This window comes from Oreochromis niloticus, linkage group LG13 (genome assembly GCF_001858045.2).
Source record: "Oreochromis niloticus isolate F11D_XX linkage group LG13, O_niloticus_UMD_NMBU, whole genome shotgun sequence".
NCBI classification, from domain to species: domain Eukaryota; kingdom Metazoa; phylum Chordata; class Actinopteri; order Cichliformes; family Cichlidae; genus Oreochromis; species Oreochromis niloticus.
Window position 1 is genome coordinate 7,088,126 of NC_031978.2, and position 26,111 is coordinate 7,114,236.

Consider the following 26,111-nt stretch of genomic DNA (forward strand, 5'->3'; position numbering starts at 1 on the left):
AATGATGGGAAACCATAAATCAGTTCAGAGGAAGGAGGGGTAAAAATAAGGGGAAGAAGACAGGGAGATGAAAATCCATCCAGTTTACATCAGGGGTATGGATTCAATATCACTAAGGGAAGTGACTGTCATGTTAAGGGGCAGACACAGTTTACTGACATAATTTCATCTAACTAAAAATAATTACATAATGACATTTGAAAACTGAAAGAAAAAATGGATTATCAGACTTATGTTATACTTGCAAAACAGTTCTTATATTTTAGTTTCATAATGTGGGATTTTTGAACTCTAATTCAGCAGGGTGGGTTTCTATAAACGTTACACTGTGATTTCTGTGATACGCCACATCAAGCAGGGATAAATTATGCCAAAGGAGCAAAATGCGTGAGACAACTCCCAACTTCTGCAGCTCAACAAAAGATCGAGATCGAGCCTGGGAGGTAGAATAATCAGTCATACTGCTGGGTAATGAAAGTTGCACAGACAATTTTTCTGCCTAATTATGTTGCAGAAGACACAAACAAAACAACAACAACAACAACAAAACGGACAATGCCTTCTTTGATCACACTCAGATCAATGTATTGGCTGATTTTATTGCACAAATATGTAAAAGATGCATATTTTTATTTGGTAATACAAAAAAGTCACTTCATCTGGATCCTGCCACTACAGTGCATCGTTCCCATTTTATCACATGATCATTGTACAGTCATATCAAATTACTTACAATGTATAACCCAATAGAAGCGCTCCATTTTCACCCCCAAGCAAAGAACATAAAGCATTTTTTTTAAAGTAAATAAGTTTGTGTATGATTGTCTTTAAGAGTTCCTCCTTGACATGTAGGTGTCAAAATCCATACATGTATCATACATATGGATCATACACAATCCATACCTGTACTGTATATGTATGATCCATCATGTATACATGATCGATACATGAAGGATCATGTATACAGGACACTTTTTAAAGCAGTGCTCTGTGAAGCAAACACGTAATACTGCACAGTTCTTAAACATAACTTAAAATAATACCATCATTCAATATTGGTTGTTGAAATCATACTGATACAAACACATGACCTTCATAGTAAGTCAAGGGAGCTTTTAAAAAAAAAAAAAAAAAAAAAAACAGAAACAAAAAAAACAAAAAAGCAAAACAAAAATCAGTTCAATTATGTTGCCATATTCCCATACAAAAAATTTTTAACACCTCAATCATAAACATTAGAAGCAAGCTCATGTCACACATAACTGTAAAAAACAAACAAACAAAAAACCGTACCATTCAGTGGCTCCAACAGAAACACACAGATGCACATTGCAAAGGCACACGTGGCTTTGGCAAACTAGACATTCATGTTTCCCCTGATGTGTTTTCTGCAGTGGAGCCTGGAATTTAAGGCCTTTTACACTTTGGTTCAATGTCTAGGTCTATGTAAGTATGACACGCTGATATAGTACTGATGTTCTGTTTTATTGATAATGTGGGAATGATGCTTTCTGTAGCTGCGCAAATGGTCCCTGTATATACATATGCACTTTTCAGTCATACCACATTCTTTAAAGAAAATTATTTTGTGGACCTTTAAGTCATGGACTCCCTGAGGTTCCTGAACCCCACTTTGACAACCTCTGTTTTAAATGATCTGGCAGTCAATGCTTCTGTTTCAACACTGACATCACCAGAGGTGTTCCAACTTAACAAATAGATGAGGCATAAGCATCATAAGGCACAAAAGGTGTCCCTAGCTAATTCCTTTAAGTAGCCTTAAGTACAATCATGAATAGAAAAGGCACTAGGGAAACACTGGTTCATAAAATGACAGCTTGCAGCTTTTCAACACTTGTATAAGATGACTGATTGCATAAGAAGCCTTGCACTATTACTACACGAAAATCATGGGACTACAATATAGTCATAAGCTTTTTAATCTGTTTTAATCCGTAAATAGTTCCAGAAAGTCACATGTGCTACATGCCACATTTGTCAAGTATGCTGTTCTATTCCTTTGCAAAAGTAACTGGTTGGTTGATAAGACTGGGATATCTAGCAAGCAGTTTATGCAATCCAAACATCGTAAGCAAAGACTAAATAAGTTATTGGAATAAAGTCGATGTGCATAAAGGGTCATGAAACCACTGTTGCTTATGAGGCAGCAATGACTCAGGACGCCCAAATAAAACAGAATGGTTGTAAACCTAGACAAAGTGTACCAAGATATAAACATGCTTTGGTCATTTAATGTGTCATTCTGCTGTTACAGAGGCACATGATGTAAACTCCACATTTTGAGTTTGTCCTTTTTTTTGGACAACTGTATTTCAGGTCCATCTTACATGTTGCAGTTCTTACATGAACCACATGCTGCAGGTCAAAGCACAATGAACGCAACAAAAAAGACAAATAGGGCAGGTAGACAAACAAAGGGGGTAGTTCCAAGTGTTGCGCTGGTTTCCATCTTATCTTCACCTGGGTATAGGTGGAAGAGGAGGTGCTCCTCTTTCCTTTTTACCAGAACCTGCAAAGAATCAAAGACACAGAAAGTTAGTGCTTTCTTAAGTAACAGCGCATGTTTTCCTCCACCAGATGGCAGTGTCTGACAATCCAGATCAACAGTTTCCCCACTTGTGTGGAAGTTTGGACCAATATAATGTAAATATCAGCCAAAACCTTTAGTGAGTTCAATATTTTTAATTTAATGGTGCACAAATGCTTAAAGATTGTAGTGTAGTCTGAATATAGCCAGAAAGACTTAACAGAACTAAACTGAATGTTGTGGCATTTTACAGTTGGGACATTGATTGATTGTTGAAAAGAAGATTACAGAAACAAAGTAATGAACTGGGAGGGACAGCAGACTTTGATGTCGGGAGTCAAATGGGAGTTACTGTCAAATTTCGGAGTAGTACTACAGATGATTATAAGAGAGAGAAATTAATGTTGAGGCTAGTAGTAGTAGGCCAAAAACACAACCAGAACGTGGCCTGGGCTGAAATGAGGAGCTAAAATGTCAGCTGTCAGGTCATCAGTAGTAATTCACAAACCATAAAGGAATGCTGATAAACTACTTTGCTTTGATTGTAATCTCACATTGAACAAATTAAATCAATAATATATCGTTAATTTGTAATGTTATAATCAGCATCACTTTTTTCGGTATGGTATTCTTTCCTTTTTCTGATGTTTTTTGTGCTGTAAAGGACTGTGGATCAAGTGGCTCATGTCCAAAGTAATGCTAAAATATCCAATGTTATGCACTGGTTTGTTAGTGTCTTTAACAGGTCACTAAGCAAATTGAAAACTGCATGAAGATCATCTAAAGATGCTGAGTGTAGATGCAGAACTCACCTTTGCTTTCACTTTTGCCAAGCTTACTGGGGTAGGTCTTCTGGAACTGCACATAGGGCTCAGGTGGAGGAAGGTCTGACACTGGGTGAAAACTGAACCGACCCTCCCACTCATCTATTAACGGAAAGAATTAAGGTGTCAGTGTTAATTTCTCCAGCAGAATGACTTAGCTTTATGACAGAATATGTATAAAGGATATTGTATTTGTTTAGAATTACATGAAACATGACTAAAAATGTAATTAAAAAATGGATCCCTGTAAACACTTGTTTTACAATCTTACTACTTTGGTTAAAGGAGTAAAAACAACACCAGTGGAGGTAAGTGAGTTCTTTTGCTATAACTGAGCATAACAGACTTTGTCTTAAAAACAATGCTGAAGTATATCGTCTGAAAAAGTCCTTTAGAAGTCAGAGTTAGCCTCATCTGTTAGCAAAGTAACCACTGGTACACGTGGACTTGCATGCTGGTTTTAAGATGTTGTTGTTATTCCTTCAACAGACTCAACATACTTCAGTGCTATTTTCCTCTTTATGTTTCCATCTTCTCGCCATAAAGTAGCGAAAATTTTTTATAGACTACTCAAATAAACCTTAATGACATATTAAGGGTTTTTCTTACCTTGTATCTGGTTGTGGTTTTGGAAACCATTCCCCATGGGTGGTGGTGGAGGAAACCCACCTCCTGTTCCCGGCCTGTCAGGAGGAAGGGGAGGCCTGCCTCCAGGTCCACCACGAGGGGGCTCTGGGCCTGGCCGTCCCATAGGTCGACCTGCAGGAGGTGGAGGAGGTAGAGGGCCTTTGGAGGGGGAGAAAAAAAATAGGATGTTAAATGTTCCAAAGTGGCGTAAAATCCAGTAACTTTTTATGTGAATGGGCATGCTATATCATAAATATCTCTAATATAAAATTTGAATGCAGCAGTAATTTATAGTTCAATTAACAGGTGAGCGCCTTTTTACCCGAGCGTACTGATGACTGGTTCCTTCCGAGAGCCGGTGGTCTCTCATTTGGTGGAGGAGGGAGAGCTCCTGACCGGGTAGGTGGTGGTGCTGGACTATGGCTGGCGAAGATAAATGTAATATTAATCTATGTTAATCCTTTTTACAGTATCCCTACTTTTTAAAAAAAAAAAAAAGCATACATCCCCTAGGAAATGTAAATCATTGTGCACACTACTTTAAAACCTTGAGGATCAAACTGCATATCTGAAATACGACATATAGATTTAACTTCATGGAGCATGAAGTACCAATCGCTCTGCTTTCAGATCTGCACCCCAGTCACTTTTGCCACTTTACTTAAACAAACTTGGATGTTGCTGTGTGCACCTCTGCTTGTGTTCTCCACAGTTAGCAATGTTTGAATGCCATCTGTTAAATCAGCCGATGTTGTAAGCAGACACCAGGTGGAGTTTAGCTAAGAGATGAAACCTGAGGGGTGGGGCAGACTTAACTTTTTTATAAATACACACATTATTTTGTGTTTTTTGGTGTGGACAGGGAGTTTAGCTTTATTTTTATTTTTCCTTGCAGCTTGCAAGTTTGCTGTTTTATTATGTACTTAATTTTGCTTTATCTGTTTGTCATTTATTTTGTGGTTTGGGACTATTACCTACTGTTTAATAGCAAAGCAAACACCTGATTTAACAGTAGGTTTCCTACCTCAACAGCAACAGGAACCTTCCAAAGCTAGAGTAACTGCTTAGTGGTATGTTTGTGTTAGACTGTGACTAGACTAAGAAACCTCTTAGTTTAAAGGCAGATTAAATTTGAGAAAAAAAAAAAGATTTTATCAACATTCAACTTAAGTTTTCAAACTGTGAGTGGCCTTTTTAAGGAAGCTACTGGTTCCTTTGCATGAAGTGTGAACTGCAGCATCATAGAACAGCTATTAGATTTGAATCTATGCAAACTCTGACATGTCGACCAAAGTAGATACCATGCTCACATTCTCTCCCAGTGTCTGATAAGAAATGCACCGCTGCATTTCTTATTTCTTGCAGTCATCCATTAAGGTTTAACAGATTTCAGGTGGCATATCAGATAAAACTTTGTCAGTACCTGTTGAGCGAGCTGTTTCTTTGGGGTAGACGAGGTGAGGGGTCATCGCCTCCTCCTGGGGTGGGAGGTAAGGAAGGAGGCCCTGGACGTCCTGGCGGAAGAGGAGGTGCACCCCCACCAGGTGTGGGACGAGAAGGTGAGGAAGAAGCAACAGACGGAGAAGGTTTGGAGTTGACTGAAGGAGGAGGAGGTGGCATGTCACGTGGCATCGATGGCCGGTGTCCTCCAGGGGCAGGTGGTGGTGGCGGTCGATCATCAGGAAGTGGGGGCCTCCCTCCTGGAGCAGGCGGTAAGGGAGGTCTGCTGCTATTTGAAGGTGGAGGAGGAGGCGAGGAGAAGCTTGGTCGAGGGCCTGGTGTGGAACCTCCTGGTGGCGGAGGAAGAGGGCCGTGCCTCCCTGATGGAATGCTTGGTGGTCCAGATGGAGATCCATGGCCCGGCCTTGGTCCTGTGGGGAGTGATGGTGGAGATGGCCCCCCACGAGACGGGAAGGACTGAGCAGGTCGAGGTGTGTTGGGTACGGGAGGAGGAGCACCTCCTGGAGAGTCTTGCCTGGATGGAAAACCTGGGCGGCCCTTGGGAAGATCAGGGGCACTGCTACGGCCACCAGCAGGGGCTCCTGGAAGTCTAGGTGGGCCGCCAGGGCTTCCACCACCACCAAAAGGGCTTGGGCCACCACCACCAAAAGGGCTTGGGCCACCGGATCGGCCTCCAGGTGGGAGAATGGGTCCTCGGCTGGGTCCCGAGTCTGACAGAGAACAAAAGGGAAAAATGAACTACGAGATTGCACAAAAATCTGCTTCGTTGTTTGTCATTATTTTGTATCATTTTTTACCACTGGAGTCTCTGTTTGCTGCAGATCTCAGTTTTGGCATCCCACCCGCAAACAGGCCTCCTAAACCAGCAGGAGCCCCACCACCACCACCACCTCCTCCTCCTCCCCCGCCTCCTCCTCCCCCACCTCCTCCTCCTCCCTTGGGTTCTGATAGAAAAAACAAAACAAATAGTGAGTTAATCATTCTTGCGACATGTGGAGGACATTCATTACTGAATCATATTAGTCACAAGTAATGAGTAAATAAGTTAATATGACTAACTCCCATTATTTCTCCTTTGCAATCATAACTGAAATAGTCACTGAAATGACTTACTGTCAAACACGGGTGCACTGCGGTCATTTGTAACAGTTTTCTTTAGTCTGGCTCCTTTACCAATATCAGACAAAAGAGCACTCCTTCCATGCTGCTCTGAACGGCTTAGATTCGGCTTTTCTGTGTTGGCCTGAAAAAGACACACAAATACTGTCAGCGTTGGGAAGTCACTAGCAAATTGAGAAACACATTTAATTGTAATTAGTTATGCTTACTTAGAAAAAATATATAATTAAACTAACATTAAAGCAAAATGTTAGAGGTTAAAATCAAGGTTACAACTTATTTTGATATATTTTTGATTAAGGGATTTACAATACATCTAACATTGTTGAACATGCCTGCACTGCAGATATGACAGTTCTTTTTCAGATATTACTGGACAACGCAACTCAGCAAAGGATGATAACGTTCATTATTACCCAGTGTTCAATACATATTTAAGCTTTCTTTTCCCTTCAAATTCTTGGCAGAAATTACACTGCCCGTTTTCTGCAGGTCACATCACTGCTGATTGCTATCTGCCATGCCTTCAACCAGTCAAATGCCTCAAAGTGGGAGGTCTTTTCGTCTGTCACAAAAGACTAATTTCTGGAAATTAAATGGCATTTTTCTTTCAAATAATAAAAAACACTTTATATTCTTCAGTGTGAAACGGTGAAAATACTGTTGCTATTAAATGCTCAAAGAGGTAAGGTCAATATATTACATTGAGGATGTGATTAAAATATTGTCATTCAATCATAACTAGTAAATTGTAAGCTTTCAGATTTCTAGAGCAAGCTTTTCAACACTACATTATTTTATAGCATTCTATAGAGAGATGGATAAACAGAAAACACATTTTCTTAAATTACTTAAACTTGACAGGCCATGTAGATGAAACTATGAATGAAAAATAACAAACAAAAGACTTGTTATGACATTATATAGCCACAAGATGTCTCTATCTCAGTAGAACAGAGCAACAGATCTGGCTTGATGTAGAGATAAATTAAAACAAAAACTCACAAGAGCAAAAGTAGGAGGAGGGGGAGCTGCTGGAGGTGGTGGTGGCGGAGGTGGTCCTGGCATCTTCTGCTTTCCTCTGTTTTACTCTATCTGCACTGGATGCCGCACCCTGGAGGACAGATCACAGACATTCTTGAAAAACAGGGAAAACAAGCTGATGCTGAATTATGTTTTGACCTCTTAAACAGCAGACTGGATTCTTAAAGCATTAGGGATGAGGCAGGATGCTTGCACTGCAATACATTTGTGTTTCCTCTTACAATTTGTTTATCAATAAAAAGCTTTTCTGATGACTATATTATTCATGACTCCACCACAGGATGGTGGAGTAAAGTGAAGTTAAGCAACTTTACTGAGAAAGAAGTGGGAAAATGGCAGACGGCAAACACAACTGAATCACAGAGATAGTGACACAAACGCTGTATGCTGATGACATCACAATGTAATGATTACCATTGCTTTTTGCCTTTTTAGGGACTTTTTTTTCTCCTTCACTTATACAGTTTTTGTGATACACTTACTCGCCAGTTTGTTAGGTACACGTGTTCAACTGCCCATTAACATAAAAATCTAATCAGCCAATCACATGGCAGCAACTCGAAGCATTAAGGCATGTAGACATGATAAAGATGACCAGCTGAAGTTCAAACGAAGCATCAGATTGAGGGAGAAAGGTGATTTAAGTGACTTTGAATTTGACATGGCAGTTGGTCCAAGACCTGTTGGTCTGAGTATTTCAGAAACCTATGAATTACTATGACTTTCCCACACAACCGTCTCTAGAGTTTATAGAGAATGGTCCTAAAGAGAAAGTTTCCAGTGAGCAGCAGTCCTCTGGGAGAAAATGCCTTCTTGATGCCAGGGCCAGACTGCTTTGAGCTGATACGAGAGCAACAGTAACTCAAATAAGAACTCTTTACAAACCAGGGTAAGCAGAAGAGGATCTTTAAATTAACAGCAAGCCTTGAAGCACATGGGCTAGAAGGCCACGCCTGTTGCCACTCAGGTCAGCTAAAAAGAGGAAACTAAGGATTCATACGAATTCATCAAAATTGCACAAAAGAATATCGGAAAAAAGTTGCCTAGTCTGATGAGTCTTAATTTCTGCCATGACACTCAAATGGTAGAGTCAGAATTTAACCAATATGAAAGCATGGATCCAATCTGACCAGTGGTTCAGGTTGGTGGTACAATTCAGCCCCTTAGTAGCAATTGAGCATTGTTTAAACTTCACAGCCGCCCTGCTATTGTCCATCCAGCCACTGATGGCTGCGTCCAGCAGGATGACACATTTCAAATAATCTCAGACTGGCTTCTTGAATATGGCAGTGAGTTCACTGTATTCAAATGTCTTTCACAGTCATCAGATCTCAATCCAATAGTGCACCTTTGGGATGTTGTGGAACAGGAGATTTGCATCTTGGATGCGCATCTGACAAATTTGCCACAACTATATAATACGTAGCGAGGTGTACCTAATAGTGTGGCTTGTGTGTGTGTAGATCTGTTTCGTGTTTCAAATATCACGGGAACGCAGTACTGTGATAGCACCATTATAAATAGCTTTGATGTGATAGTATTGTGTTGTGTTATTGTGTTACTCTCTGACTTCCTCAACTAGTTTCTACAAACCAAAAGGTTTAACTACAAATGTTGGGGTGGAAGTAACAGTTCTCATTATGTTCATGCCAGACAGCAAAAGCACACTCTGATGATCATTTCTCTAGCAAAATCTCTGTCATCCACAGACTAGCAGCGATTAATAGGACTACATATGGATGCTAATAACTGTTTAACGGAAGAGAAAAATACCACAAGGAAATCCTTTTCACAGTATTTCAAGCTGTAGTTCATCTAATGACAAGTACAGTAGATACTATGAGTTGACTGCACTGAAGTGCATGCTTCTATTTTTTTTGCACACAAAAAACAGTGGCTAAAGAAAGTTACTTTCATTTCCTTAAATCTGGTGAGCAGTCTGAAAATATTCAGAATACAAAAAAAAACAAAAACAAAAAACTGTAGGTTACTTTGTTTGACTGGCAGGGATCACAGAACATCACAATCATTTATCATGGTGGTGCTTGTTCACTACATCTGAGCTGCACTTGGGTTTTAGCCTGCTGTACAAATCAGTGGGGGAGTCCAGTAACTGCAAAGACAGCAGCAAAGGCTGTCTATGATATGACTTCCTCTTTAGTCGAGTCTTTTTTTGACTAAACATTACTAATAAAAGTGGTTCTGACTGGAAAATGTGTCACCATTTGCACTATAATGTCATGTATTTATGCTATGTTGAATTCTTGGAGGAACTGAAAGTAAAGGACAGAGACAAGATCGCTCAAGAAGGAAAAATGTTTTTCCAGAAATATGAGGAGTAACAGGTCATAACAACAAATCAGTTGATATCGATCTTACATACAACGGCAAACTGACAGTAAATGTTTCATCACTAAGGAACTTGAGTGTTCAGTTCCTGTAACCACAGCTTGAAAAAGTGTTGTAAATCGATATAAAGAGTTTATTTTTACAAAGCCAGAGGACAATGTTACAAGGGCTCATTCTGTGTAAATGCCAATGGGAAGTCCAAGTGTTTATAATGCTTATAATAAAATACTGATGATTAACACACCATCCTGTGACTGTGATAATGTATTAGCTGCTATTATTCTCATTACCATTGCTCTTTTCCACTGAGAAGAAAATAGGGGAAAGAAAAACAGTACGTGAATAGTGAATGCATGCAGCTTAATGACAAACTGAACATGGCTGATGTACAAACAACTGCAGACCACTGATTCTCATGTCCAAGAAGCTGTGCAGTGGCAGCTTTCTGTTCTAACATCAGGCAGAACTATGAACTTGCTACACTTCATTTGCTTTTATCATCTGACCAAGCATCCACTATGCGTTGTTTTTCATGAGGGAGAGATTCAGTTTTTCTTAACCTATCACAAGATACCAATGTATCTACCTGAATCTAAGATTATTTTATGTGACCGCTGACATGTACCCATGTCAGTATACTGGTTTGCCTGCATTTCAAGAGTTAAGTCAGATAGAAATGTTCAGTACAGTTGTCTGTTTGTATAACAGTGACTGTGTCATGATGATGGCAAAGAAAATAACAAAAATAATGAGCTGGATCTTGAATGGCTCCATCATTATGTGCTTAAGTTTTAAAAGTTCTTTTCAATTGGATCTCTTGAATGTAAACTCTCATCGATGAAGCAAATCAATGCAATCCCTGTCTGTAATGCAATGTATCTAGAACACCACACCAATGCAAGTGGCCATGTCATCAGTCACATTTCGCCCTTTGAAAAAAGGGTTCTAAGATTGCTGTAAAGAGTAAGACTTGTTTACTAGCAGAGAAAATGGTGTCAGAAAAGTGTCAGAAAGCCAGTGCGTCACTCACATTTGGCACTTCCCCAAATAAACTGAAAATGCACAAGACTTCTGAGTCGATATCTGAATGGATAGTTTAAATGACCCATTTGATAAAAAAGGTTGATGTAAAAAAAGCCATGAAGCAATCAAAAAGGCAGAATTGTGATTACTGATTTACTCCAAAGATGAATACAGAAATAATATAATATTTATTTTCTAAGCCTAATCCATTTCTATCATAATGGCAAACTAGTTTGAATGCAAATAACAAACAAACTCATTGGTTTTGTCTGTTTACCAGTGTCGACATAACTACTCTAATCACAGAGGTTAGGCGAGGCTATGTACAGTAGGCAAAAGGCATTTAACCGTGTTGACTAACTTTCACTTGTATTTATCCATGTCAACCGTTTCATCTTACAAAAATACACACCTCGCGGTCTCACTTCATTTTTATTTGCACACATAAAAAAAGACCATCCTCAAGGGGCCTCTTACTTCCTGTATGCTGCTGACAAACAGGAAGTCACGATGCGCCTCGAGCACCGCAGCCATCCGGTTGCCATCTGATGCCTCTACATCGCAGCCACGCATCATTTTGATATTCTCCTACCTCATTTTCTTTCTCTCAACTGTGAATCGCCACCCCACACCCCAACTCCACACACACACACACCCTGCATGTGTTTATAACCCCCATGTTCCTCCTTTTTTGTGCCTTCATTTTTACCCTTGCATGAACTATCAGCCTTCTTTTCTCAGTCTCGGCCAGTTTCACTCAATACCCTTTACCTATCGCCCAATCTCACTGGTTCCTGCATCCTTTGTCGCTCTCAGTGTCTCAAAACAGTGAAAAGTGAAGTTTAGATTTTGTCTGCTTACTAAAGCTAGCAACACAAATCTTATTTTAAGGCATACATGGGCCTTCAAAAAGTATCCCCATCTCATACTGGGGTTGTGATAGGGATACAGCAAATGTCATACAAATTTATGTCCATTATAACAACTATATATCAGTTACAGGGACAAAAGAACATGTTTATAGCAAAAAAACAATGCGCCTAATCATAATATTCAACATGATTATTAATAAGAAGTTGAAGCATTAGGCACTTATTTCTCAATATAGAGCGAGGAAAAGCCTGTAAATGCTGCAAAAACAAGAGATAGAACACTGAGTGAGAACAGAGTAAAAAGAGGACAGCATGTACCGTAAACATGCATCAGTGTCAGGGCTTGTATATCACACCACCTCAAGTAATTAAGTCACTCAGAAACTGGAAACTTCTCATTTGCAATTCCTTTCATACATTCTTTAGTCATATTTAACAGAAATAAGAATATAGATTCAGTGAAGAGTAAAGAGAGGATTTAGAAGAAAATTCAGTGTTCTTTCATTATGAGTGCACAAAGATGTTCGCCAATTCCTAAATATTTCTGTTCCAAAAACGACAGAGTTGAAAGATTCCATGTATACCATTTATATCGTTATATAATTTATCAGTTCGTGTGTGGTGTTTTTGAAGATTGTGAAATACCTCTTGCCTGCTGTGCCCCCAGCTTACCTAACCTCTGTGATCACAGAGTAGCTCTGTCAACACTGATAAACAGGAGAAACTAACGTGTTAGTTAATGACTTATATTTGTATTAAACTAGTTTTTCCATTACAGTAGCAATGTATTTGGCTTTGAAAACAAGCATTATATCATGATACTTGCAATATAATTTATCCTTGCGCTTTCTACTTTGGTACAAGTAGATGATAATCATAGAAATTATACATAGACAAAAGTACGAAGCCACCTACACTTCTGCACAACCTTTTAGGACAATCCACTTTAAATAAGTGGCTCTTTTGCCGTTATAAAGGCTGTTACTCTTCCGGGTAGGCTTTCAGCAAGATTTTGGAGTATGTGTGTGGGAATTTTTACCCATTCATCCAGAATTCCCAAGCATTTTGAGGTCTGATAATGATGTTGGAGAACAGGGCCTGACTTACAATCTAATGTATCCCAAAGGTGTACGATGCGGTTGAGGTCAGCGCTCTGTGCGACCCAATGAAGTTCTTCCACACTAAGGTCCCTAAAGGCACCCAGCCCATGCCTCTCGGGACCTTGCTTTGTGCACCGGGGCACAGGCATGCTTGAACAGAAAAGGGCCTTCCACAAACTGCTCCCATAAATTTTGAAACATAGAATTGTCCAAATTGTCTTGATAAGATGAAGCTGGCCCAGGCCAACCCCAGAAAAACAACCCCACAGCATTATTAAATTCAAGTTACCACCCGACACTGTATGAGAGAGACACAACTATGATGTCTACTAGTGCTTAGTGAAGTCCTGCTGTGAAGCCTCATCCATCTTGGCGTTTGGATGTGATGAGGGTTGGATGAGACTGAGAAACTATTAAATTTCTGGCAAACTGCGCAATTTTATGCTCATACAGCCTGCAAGCATAGAATAAACATTATGCTTTATTTAATAAGAGTTGAAGCTCATGAGTGAGCCCCTAAGCCCATTGTTCTATAGACTTTTATACAACAGATTTCTTTTTGAAGCTAGAAAAGTCTCCTAATTGCCCTCCTACACATTACAAAGAATGCTGTTTTAAGACATTCCTTTTCTGTGTATTACTGTAGGGTCTTTGCCTTACAATTGAGGTGACTGCTGTTGTGATTTGGTGCTATATAAAGAAAAAAATAACATTGAAATCACAGTAGATAGTGCAAGGATAAATTAGATTGCAAGTAAGAAGTTAATTTATGATATCCTGGTAATCAGTAAAGGACTAACAACCGAGGGATGTCTGATCTTGCTTTTATCTGTAGTAAATTTTCTCCAAATATGGCTGAGTTGCCAATACCAAGACTGCTGTATCGACTCATTTCCTCTACCAGTGACGAAATTACACTGATACAACTGCAGATAGAAGTACGTAAGTGAGCGTCAGTGATACCAAAGACATTTTTCACACATGCATTGAACCCTGATTACCTGACAGAATGCATTTGAGAATGCAAATTTCCGACGTAGTTGAATGATTTTCCACCTGCCAGTTCCCTAGTGCAGAGTTCATGTGATGTCAGTTGGTGCGATATCTGAAGAGTTCAGTTAAACGTTGGGTGCATTCACTGCTGACAACAGGTCATTGTGCTCAATGCACAATCCATCCACTCTCATGTGTTGGCAAGGGAGTGAGCTGTGGTCAAAACCACCTTCCTGGTTTTATATAGTTGAAAGTGAGCATGTAAACTATTTAAAGTGACAACAACAAAAAAAAGAATTAATTTGCATTATGAGCTGTGTGCTAGCTGCATTTTTAAATAATGCTGAAACAGCTCTGACTAAGTGCAAAAAGACATCAACTTCCCCAAAGGAAACAGGCCTATGTGATGAAATAGTAAAATGCGCTACAAAACTTCTCTCTCTCGCTCACTCACACATAGCCTAATATTAGCAAAGCATTCACAATGGTTCCTTTGACAAACAGAGCAGAGCAAAGAGGGAGAAACAGGGAGGAAGATTTGAGGGACTTTGAAGAGACTCCATGAAGACACAGACTCAACCTCTAACATATGCTTCAGTTTACAAATGGTCATAAAAAGGCTTCTTCATCCTGCCACTGAACCCCCTGTGCTCCACATCCTCATTAGATTTACTGCTTAAGTAAAATCATACATACACAAATTCATGTTACAAAGCACAGACTTTGTGACTTCTACCCTGAAGAAGAACAAGGTTTGTTCTTTTGTTAAGATCTCCACATTTGGTTGATTGGTGACTCGCTGACTTGATGCATTTCACCGACTGAAGGCTCCCTAAAATGGAAACATCACATTTTGGTAGCCTATTGCCCCAAGGCACAACTGGCTGGGGTTGCTGCAATGAGTTATCGGTAACTGAATGCCAGTCACTAACACATTAAATTTAATCAGCCCCATTATACTTTCATGTTGGCATCTCCGCATTGAACCAACACACGTGACTCACGTGCATACACACTTGTGCACATGTGCATGACCACACAAATTGACATACATGCTCGCATCTCTAACCTCTTTGAATTTAGTGAGAAGTGTCTATTCATAAAGAGAGAAAGCAAAGGGATCGTACCTCTGTCTGTTTTGTGAAGATGGATGGGCAGACCCCCCAGTCTACATGCTACAGCCTTTGCAAAAATATTTATTACGGCTCGTAGGAATAAAACTCACCACCCCCACAAACTCTCTGATTTTTAGCACTATATCTTGAAATAGTCTACATCGCAAACCACAATACAATTAGAAATTGACTTTGAGTGCTTATGGTCCATAAACAGAAGAGATGGCACTGCATATACTGGACCATCCAACTCCCATTCCATTTGGACTTTTTATTACACCGCCATTACAGTGTTGCCGTTTCAACATGAAAGCTATCTAATGAAAAGAGGAAATTAAAAGGATTCAGAGTGTCAAATTTAATAGGAACGTCACAAAAATTCCAAAAAATATTTCTGTTTTCAAAGAGACTGCTGAGTCTAAAATATGCCTGATCAGCTATAATTCTCTACAAAGATAAGATCTGCAGCTTTTCATTTCAACTTGTTAAATAGCCGTTATACCTCGGGGCTGCTGTTTGTGATATCCCAAAGGTGAAATCTCTTGCTCTAAAGAATGTCTCTGAAAAAACGTTAACATGCACACGTTGTTGGGTTCGTAAGCGATGGAGCGCCAGCTGTGATGGGCAGATACAAACGAGCAGCCACACTTCTGTTTGGCAAGATTAACCCTAATATGACTGTGATTCACTGCATCATTTACAGTTAAAGCCTGTGCTCCGTAGCGCTGTAAAATAACATTATAGAGTGAATCACATTCACATACATTAACACATTAACTATTAGACTTCAGAAGTCTACTCCTGTTCTCAGTTAATAGAAAAGAATCGCTTCTTTCCCTTTCTGGGTAAAACAGGGGTGACACGACATGCTTCACATGAAAGCCAGAAAGTCCATCATCAAAGCCGAGTGTTTTCTTATGGAGCTTAGAAATTTGCACTCCCGTATTTTGACATTATTTCATATTCACCGTTAAAGTTAAATGGCACAAATAGCCAAAAAGCTAAGTGGAAGGGAAATTTAATTCTGGCATCTTAAAACATTTGTATTATTGCATGCGATTGTGAATGTCTGAAAAGAAATATATGACATTTAGAATATTTTGCATATTAAAAAAATATATCACAATATTGTAAATGCTGTGATTTTATTTTTAAGCTCTAAACTTGAATATTTAAAGTTCACAAATGTTAGATTCACAACAGTAACAAACACTATCAGGCTTCAGAGCATACAGGAATGCTGTGGTTCGTGAATTAGTTTCTTGTGCGGGGAAAAAAAAAAAATCCGCCCCCCTTTTGTTATTTTTTTCTTTCCACAAATCGCACTTCGGTTTTACACATATACAAGGATAAACACGTTAGCACAAAGACAAAAAGAAACAAGTAAAAAAGAACAAGGACCATTTAATGACTTGATAATATAGCTGGTATTCTGGTATCCTTCCACTTGTATTCACCGTTACCGTGAGCCAAAAGTCATTCATCACTGTATGTGAACGAGGCTCCCACGCTGCTATTACATACATTCTTTGTTATTCTTTCCCTGCACGTGGGAAATGAACTCCCCAGTGTGTGTTTCTCTCCATCTGTAATGTTGATAAGAGCTGTTGTGTTTTTTGCGTTTGCGCCATGCATTATGCTTGCATGCATTATGGAGGGTGGACAGTGCTTCTCTATGGAAATGGCATTGACAATTATTGACAATCCCACACAGGGACAGGCAAAAAAATAAAACATAAATAAAAGCTAATTTTATGGCAAAAACCATATCTCGAACTGACTTCAACATTTTGCTTACGTGCAGATAAATGGCCAAAATAGTAACTTTTCCAAAGATTGATTCTACATTCATATGGAAGTAAAGAAATGTGGAAGACTGTGTATAAACTATTTTTTACAAAGCAGTTTGTCAGTATAGGCATGTGTAATAATTTCAAAGGGGTCATGTTGGGTGGAAGCGGGCTTATCATTAAGAGGAAACCTGCCATCACTTTTCATTCAACTCCACCCAAGCTGCAAGCAGGCTCAGTAGTGAGTATTAAGTTACCATAAACGATAAGACAAATCAGACACATTTTGTGTAATTCAAAAATTTTAACTCTATAACTATAAAGTACTCTTTTAACATCTTCATGCATTGGAAATCAAACAAAAAAATCTGATGCCAATTCCAAAAACATCCAAATCTGAGGTGATTTAAACACAAGCTGCAGGAAAACTGTAATTTTATACACTTTACAAGAAGTCCAGGGTAGTAATAAATGTGTCTGACACTATGCAGAAACAGTGCTGAGTGGCTAAGCTAACATCCTGTGGTGTGTTCACATACACACACCCGCTCACACACACACCAGCTGTATGTGACAGATGTGGTTCCATTGCTGTTGTTTTAGTCTTCGACTGAGCAGGGTAATTTTACCTCTCAGACGTTTCTCCAATATAGAATTAAAAGCTGAAAATATTTCATGATGGGAATGTGTCTTCCTCCACCGAAAAAACACAAAAAAACCCACCTAAATTTTTCTTCAAAAAACTTTATTGTAAGTATTGTGGATTTGTGTTTTTCCCCTTACGTGCATTGAAATATGGACAGACAACATTTAAGCAGAAAAGGAAAAAAGGTTATTGCACAAAATTCAAATAAGACAAATATAGACTGGACAGGCATATGAAACCACTCAGCGACGTGATGTGATTTCTAACCACTTTTACCATTTTTTCTGGGTTTTCCTCCATACCTACACCACTTCCTACAAAAAAACAATATGTTTACCTTGACTTTGTCTACCATTCAAAGATTTTTTTTTTAAGATTCATTATGTGTGTTTTTTCTGAAGCAGGCTGAAGGATAATTCTAAATTTTTAAATTAAAAGGACTGTACTGATGTTGTTTAAATTGATGGTACATTCTATAACTACCCACAGAGTTGGTTATTCAAAGACCTCTTTTAACACAACAGCCAGATTGCAAGGGCTTTCAAAGTAACTGGACATGTAGTTAATATGTTTGAGTTTCAATTTTATTTATATAGTGCCAAGTTGAAACAGTCGCCTCAAGGCTATATAGAGTCCTAAGATGCTGTTTCGTGGGCAGCAGCATGTCACAAGAGAAGATGAAACTCCAAAACAGTTGGATACTTTCTAACAACATAGGTTAGAAACTATAACAGGAAGTCGGAGAAACATTATGTTATTATATATAATATTCTTGTACAACATACTGAATTGACTGTCAAGCTACATGGTGCAAAAAAAAATCAAGAATAATAATAATGATAATCTAAGATGTAGGCATGCATATCTATCTTTTGTTAGAATTTTGAGGATTACTGTGAATTCAAACTCACAATAATCATTAATCCTCAAAGAGCAGAAAGGCCCATTTGCAGTTTGCAAATACAAATATAGACTCCTGAGACACAGCTCAATGAGCTGAAACAAAATAAGACTAATGCAAAAAATACACCGGAGAATAGCATGGAAAGCATGTGACTGCATATTGGTGGTGTTTGTGTTATGCTATTGCCTTAATAATTATTGCCAGCTGAACTACTGTGTTGTTGTACTGCTGTTTTAAACACAAATATGCACATTCTTTGTGCTCAGATTCAGTTAAATGCATCAAAACTCATATCCTTGTTAAGCATGATATTCTTAAACATAAATCCAAACCAAATAAAGAGCTTTTCAGGGCGAAGAAATAGATCTGGTATGCTGAATCTGCAGCATACTAAGTAAGTCACCTGTTATGGTGAAGACCAGGCTTAAGACAGCGAAAGACCACAATAAGCTAGAGCTAAATGGGGCCCAGAGAGATCATTACCAGGTACAATATAGCAAGTCTGCTTAGTGGGCTTAAAAACTCCAGGAAGTCAATATGTTATATTTATCCATCTAATTGCTTTTGAAGACCCTAAACTTTGAGTGTTATGTTGTAAAAGGTCAGCATTCATTACCTAATGTATTTGTTTTATCTAGTTTCTCAATGCAATGTACTTTCACATTACTGAAAACATCCAGGAAATGAATTTCAACGGATGCTCAGTTGGCTTTAACCAAGACTGGGCTTTGCCCTCAAAACTTCCTCAACATATGAGCTAAAAAATTATTTGCTCCTAACTTCAACTAAACTGCTCCAAAAAGGGGCCACCAGGCTAAGAACAGACCTCAGGCTGATTAAGAGTCTTTTTTTTTTTTAAATGTGATGCAAAACAGTGGAAAGAACATAGAAGTGAATGTACTTACTCAATCTGTGTCCATAGAAGAATCAGCAGTATATTCAGTAGACAGTAGAAAAAGCACCTTAGTTCATTCCTCATAAAAAGGCAAAATGCGAACAGCAGCCACATACAGCTGAAAACGGGAAAAAACGGAAGATTAGTAGCATCTAAAAGTCTTCAACACACATTCATTACCGAGTAGGACTTCTTGATTCCACTTCCTCTAAAGTTGCATATCACATATTCAGAGAAGTCCCTCTTAAACACATACAGAGCATACATGCAGCGTGCACAACTTCCTCTTTTCAGTTCCCCACCTGGTGGAGGGGGAGGGGAGCTGGAGTTTAAAAAGAAGTCTGGGCGAATAGAAATCCAGTAAATATCTGACATCTTTGGAGGTTATTCATCCAGGTTGGAGTCCAGCAATATCATTAGAATCCAATCGTACACTGAGGCAGCAAAATCCACTAAATAAGAGGAAATATGCTAATTTATTTTTTGTTATATAATCTAGCACAACAACTGGTCCTTTATAGTTTTTAGAAGTAATGGTATATATAATGTATTATACTTTTAAAACTTTAAAACAATGCAATGCTGATGAACTACTGTATTTAAGGACGTTCTTTTTAAGTAAAGATCATCTGCACACTGTGTGTGAAACAAACAGCGACTATAAAAAAGGTGAAACCTCAGAGAAGAGGAATTAGCGCTCCCTCGCTCTTCACTCAGTTTATGAGATGTGATGACCTATTTGGTAGCAGTGACCGTCCTGCACAACCAGATTCCGATACTTCTTTACATAGAAAGGCAGTGTTATTTTGTGCGACTGTTTAAGCTCCAAGCTTCTAAAGGTGGCTGTTTTTATTGACAGAATATCAAGTACAGCTGTTATTTAACTGAAAGTGAATTGATTGATTCCAGTCCATAATGTGGCTGGACAAAAAGGTTAGCATAGCTCCACAGCAGACGCTTCCTGTGCTCTCAGTGTCAAACTTCCTGCTTCACCAAACAGTCAGAGGCAGTCTGCCAAGCCATCGTCAGCTGCACTTCAATACTCTGCCTCATGTCTCCGCTTTCCATCCAACTACAGCAACAGAGCAGCGTCTTAAGGAGACACCTTGGCTTATTCTCGTGTACTCAGCTGTTTTTCTTTACCAGAATCGAGTCTCCAGTGAGGGGAAAAACACGTCTGGGTAGTTACCTCAGTTAACCATATAAAAGGCCACTGTTTCCCTTAACGGAGACTGATGCAACTGGCTAATCCATCAAAGAAATGCCTATTCTGTGAAATCATCACTCACCCAAACAAAGCAAACACAGATTTAAACACAGTCATTGCAGGTAATGGGACTGATAAATGACTGAGAATGAAGCAAGCATTCAAAAAACAAACATCCCTCCATATATCCTCGAAACATTCTGAAACACACAAGAACATTAACCTTTAAGAGATCAACAGCAAAATCCCTCCATGTTTTCTAGCCCTGCTTAAATGCATCCCTGGCAATAGCATGGTGATTTACATTACAATACTTTAGCATGCAGTGTGTATTAGTGTATGTTTACTCATTCTGCACAGATCCTGCTAAAATTAAACAGTGTTAAAGCTTCCAATCCAGAGATTAAGTATTAAGTATGTTTCAGCGTGTGACTTTTTTCCATTTGCTGAAATGCACGGGTAGTTTTTTGCTATGCACCAACACAATGTCTGAGATGTTTTCCCATTACATCATGTTGCAGCGTTTTGTCACTGCGGAATCAGCAGTTTAGGCTGCAACTGTAGTAAATCTCAAAAATAATCTAGGAAAGTGCATCTTTAAAGGAACAGAGTCACATTTTTGTTCTTATACCTCCCTATAGAACAGGGGCTGTCTGCACTGTTTCATACCATGACACGTTTTCGTTAGTCAGGTGTTTGTGGGCGAGTTCTGTTATGACAAAGCAAAGATAACCGTTTCCCTGTTTCCACTCCGTACTAAGCTAAGTAGCTGCTGGTTGTAGCTTGATCTTAAACTAACAGATATGAGAGAGCTATCAATCTTTTTGTCTAGCTCGTAACAGCAAGTGGATGACTCCATATGCCAAAATTTCCACAAGCTTCTACCTGAAATGCTGATGTATTTGTTGTGGCATGTTAAATTTTAAATTAACTTAAATGTCAGATTTCTATATATACACAAGTGCTGCTGTAATATACTGTACTAAGAGTTTGAAAAGGTTACACACCATCTCTGTAGTCTTCAAAACCACAGCAGGCACTCTTGTTGAGTCTCGAGCATTTTCAGCCCTATCAGATTCACAGTCTGAGTGGAGTTGTGTCTCAGTATTTCCTCTTTGTTACCATTGACATCACAACCACACCTAGAGCATGTACTATAAAGCAAGTTCACCATACCCAGGATATATTTTCCTTATCTTTGGAAACATTTATCTAGGTTCATTTATACTTCTTTTGTCAGGCTTAATGGTAACACAACTCAGTAAGTCAACCCAGGGTTTCCCAACTGAGGTATCAGCGCTTATATATGTAAGGGGAGATGTTGGCAGTGCATCACCAGTACAAACATGGATAAGTCTATATGTTGCAGAGAGGGATTTAAAAAAAAGTTTCAGTTGTAAAACTGTAATATGACAAAATTAGAAAGAGGTTGAACACAATAAAGGCAGGTGCTGGTACTAAAACAGCAGCATATAAGTCTATGTGATAGGAAAAGTGCGAGTGTGGCTTGCAGTCTATATTGCTTTGAGAAGACTGGAAGACTAATATATAAAAAGTAAAGATTATTTAAAGAAAAGAAGGAAAACTATAAGAAAAAGATGTGTCAGCTGATAGACCTATCACCATTATGATCCCCCCATCAAGACACGGGACACAATTGCATAGATAATAAAAGGTATTCCTGTGGCATGTAAGACAGTTTGAACTTAGTTCAACACCACCAGACTTGCATGTGAAAGAACAGAGAGGAACTGTTGAAGAGCGAATACAAAAATGGAATTCAAACCGCTAAGTAGGCTTACCTACAAAATGTATATACACTAAACACGTAGCAAGCCTTAGGTTCTTTGTTTTAGGATAATATTGCTTTTTTAAGCCTTTTACAACTATGAAATTGCTTTAAACAAGGTAGAGGAGAATAAAGATGCTAATTGGACAAAGACAAAGAATTTTGAAGGTGTTTAACTTGAGATTCTCTGACTATCTTTGACACTATTTTCCAGAGAAGTAACTGGCGAATGCACACATAACCTGCTCCAGAGCATGAGTTACTACGACCAAGCTCAGGGTCAGTCCTCCAAACCCCTAATCCTGCTTCATGGTGCAGGCTTCTGTAGAGGGGTCACTGTCTCAACAGAGTTCAGGAAGGAATGTCATTGGGTTCAAATGCTTACTGATTTCTTTGCATCTCAACACACAACCTCAAATATGGTATTAATATAATGCAAACATCAAACACTGTTATTAGACTCATTAGGCTGAAGAGAAGAGAAGAGAAGAGAAGAGAAGAGAAGAGAAGAGAAGAGAAGAGAAGAGAAGAGGACTCATCCTTTGCTGTATGTCACAGTCACATGAGTATTAGTGGAGCTTGCCTGCAGGCCACTCAGTCACTTTAGATGCTTTGTGATCACACATCAGACCGCATATGACTCACATAGTTTAGGTTAAGCAGAGATGACACAATTGTGTCACTTAAATGTGTCACTTAAAGTGTGAAAAAGACATCAGAAAATATACAACAGCTAATGCTTATTTGAAGAAACACTTTAACTTGTACATCTGTTAAGTTAAAATAATTATCCACATGATTGATATGCAGTTGGGACAAATGTACAGTACCAGAATGAATAGACACAGTGACATTGAATTGGAGGAATACTAATCAAGCATTGGAATTTAACCACTCTGGCATTTCCTGACCACATAAATCATTGTTTCATTTGTGACTGTGACTGTTTATAGCTTTGGTTGGTTACATTAACGGCACATGAAGCACATGGTGATGAATTTCAGTAGTGGATGGACACAGTGATGCCAGAATCACATGCTTTACACAGGAAACCGAGCGGAGCACAAAAAAACAAGTATTTTGTTTTTACTACTACCCACACATGCTACACAAATGCAGCCTATTCTACATCTGAACAGCGGTGCAATTCTTTTCACATCATAGCCTTCACAGAAGGAAATGGTATGATGTTTCTTAGAACATGTCTTTTCTGAGCTATTTTAGGAGATGACAGAAATGGAAGCTCCTCACTTCCTAACTGATGCTGGGTTCAGCCCACTGTGCACTGTGGAATGAAAAGAACTCTGAGCTAATACTAGTTCTGTGACGAGGCACATGAATGAAATACAACCGGGGGCAATATGAGCACATTCATGAGGCTGCCCTCTGTTGTGCAATGACCAAAACCTCAAAAGATTTTAATGAAACCCGGACATAAAGTAGAACAAAAACTTTCTATACAGTGCTGCTCTTTTTGCTGGTTGTAAGCCAGAGAAGTAACAGGTTCAGTCCAGAATAAGGTTACACAGGAACACCACATATTTACACACAGCTACCTTATTAGGCCGCTTAGTAGACAAAGCTTGAAATGGTCAAATCAAAGCTGATGTGACGGCACTGATGTGAAAGTAGTGGATTTTTTTCAAGTTTCAGGATCCCAAAAAGCACCACTTGTAGTCATCCTCACTCACACAGTCAAGTGACCTTCAGCAAGATACTAAAGGTCAAGACACGTAATCCTAACCCTGAGCCCCCACAATGTACCCAAAAATTAGCCCAGTAGCTGATACAGGCGCTCTTGCAGCATGGGTAAATGTAAAGTGCTCTAAACTGTCCTCAGTTAAAGGTCATTACAGGAATACAGTCCATTTCCCAGTTAAGGATACTTGACTTCATTGCAGATTTTTAAGAGGCTCTACTTATGAGCAATAAAGCCTGCCTCTTACTGAGGATGGAACAAAGCTCAATGAGTGCTTGTATGGTAATGGTTTCAGTTTAAAAGCGTCTCTAATAATCTTAAATGAACAAAACTTTCTAATGGAAGAAACAAATCTCTATAGGTGCCATAGTTCCAGGAACAACACAACAAAATCATCCCCTCTAAAAGAGGCATTTATTTTTATTTTTTTTTTAATAAAATGAGTCATTAAGATCCCAGATACTTACAGCCTACTCTATTCTTCTGTCCTCCTAGACATTGCTTTGATGAAATGCACAGATCACACTGGATCATCATCCCTGGAGCTAATGGTGCACTAATGCTCTGAATACATTATGCAATTAATTACATAAAATGAGAGAGGTCTGGGACAAAGCATGAGGTTTGGTGAATTAATACACTTAAACTGAGGATATAAGAAATAAGAAGTGGCCACATATTGACAAATGCACATATAGCATTTCAGTAGTGCTTCAGCACGGAAAACTGAATTCAAGTCAATTTCACACCATTCAGAAGGAAATGTGTTTCCTTCCCATTGAGACTCTAAATACACTTAATAGGGAAGAACATATACTTGGTTAATTTACATGTGTTCCTTTTAACCTAGGCCTGAATTATACCAGCATGCTCGCTGACTTCCCATATCTGAAAAAAAGTTATCTACCCAGGCACCAAAACGTGAAGTTTTTTGAACAACAGTAACAGGTGAGATATTACACAATATAAAGAAAAGCTACACAGTGGAAAGAAAGAAAAAAGTCAACTGATTTAAACTACTGATAAAGCCATACAAGTCAGACTGGAGCTAAGAAATGTCAGATAAAGTGGCTGCTAAACTGTGAAGGTGACTCTCCAGGCCTTGCAGAGAGAAGGGAAGCAGTACTCTGTTCCCCATTTGATTAATGTGTTGTCGCCATTTGTTTGCTCTGAATTCCTCCATTCAAAGTAAGTAGCCTTATAAACTAAATGTTTACAGTACTAGCTCGGACTTATGAATCTGTCTGTGTAAGTGCATGCAGAGATACTGCTTGCCAAACAGGTTGTGGACGCACACAAACTCACGTTCTACGCTTTCAGCCTAATATCTCTTCTCCGCAGCTGTAGTCAAGTGCATTTGTGTGTGTGTGTGTGTGTGTGTGGCCACAAGTGGTCCCTGCTTTTTATAAGGCTCTTTGAAAATAAAACTCAACGCTGCAGCCCGTCCCCGCACGCCTGTTTCTGCTCGCTCTGCAGCTCTACAATTACGCAACACGAAACGCATGCCTTATGTGTAGCTTGACTGTAAGAGAGACGAGCTACATCTTCATGATCTATGAAAAAACGGAAGTTTTAACAGAAAACACTGAGCACTATTTGTGGGTGGGATGAAGAAAAAAAAACGCTGGCCTGTGCCCAAAGTCCCAGCCAGATCCCTGCAAGTGCCATAAAGTGGTATTTTAAGCGTGTAAACTACTCTTCTGATCTTGAAATAAACAGTTGTTTCCATCTCTGCTCAAATCATTCCCAGCTGCTTTCGGAAAGCACAATTTCTCCTTCTTTCTGCTTCTACAGCGAACTCGTCTGCCACGGTTTCCGCTTCAGTGAAGCTTTTTTTTTCTCCACACAATCACACAAAAGCAAAACTTCAACGAAACTTAAGACAATGTTTGCTTATCTTACCTCTGTAAGACCGAAATGCTGTCCGCGGCCGATGTAATCTTCCATCGACCGTCAACGCACTACGGTTGATGTTGAGGACCGCTGTGCAGCCAATCCTGAAGTCTGCAGAGGGCTGGCTGGCAGGCAGACAGACAGCCCTGCCACACTCGCCTCATCCAGAGCCTTGTGCACAGTGGGTTGAGCAAAGACTGCTGAAGGAGAGCT

The 26,111-nt window shown here is 39.2% G+C and overlaps 1 protein-coding gene across 2 annotated transcripts; it reads right to left on the reverse strand.

Moving 5' to 3' along the window:
* Positions 1 to 560: 560 nt before the first annotated feature.
* On the reverse strand, positions 561 to 26,083 carry wipf1b (WAS/WASL interacting protein family, member 1b). Of its 2 annotated transcripts, XM_005473678.4 has the most exons (10): positions 25,908 to 26,082; positions 19,321 to 19,428; positions 7,585 to 7,693; positions 6,574 to 6,703; positions 6,258 to 6,404; positions 5,423 to 6,170; positions 4,322 to 4,422; positions 3,982 to 4,158; positions 3,361 to 3,474; positions 561 to 2,530 (listed from the first exon to the last, which is right to left on the reverse strand). In XM_005473678.4, the coding sequence occupies exons 3-10, from the start codon at positions 7,645 to 7,647 to the stop codon at positions 2,478 to 2,480; spliced, it is 1,533 nt and encodes a 510-aa protein (XP_005473735.1). In that variant the 5' UTR covers positions 7,648 to 7,693; positions 19,321 to 19,428; positions 25,908 to 26,082; the 3' UTR covers positions 561 to 2,477. The 2 variants fall into 2 exon arrangements, with proteins under 2 accessions (XP_005473735.1, XP_003438286.2); XM_003438238.5 differs by lacking the exon at positions 19,321 to 19,428 and having other exon boundaries at positions 25,908 to 26,083.
* Positions 26,084 to 26,111: the final 28 nt, after the last annotated feature.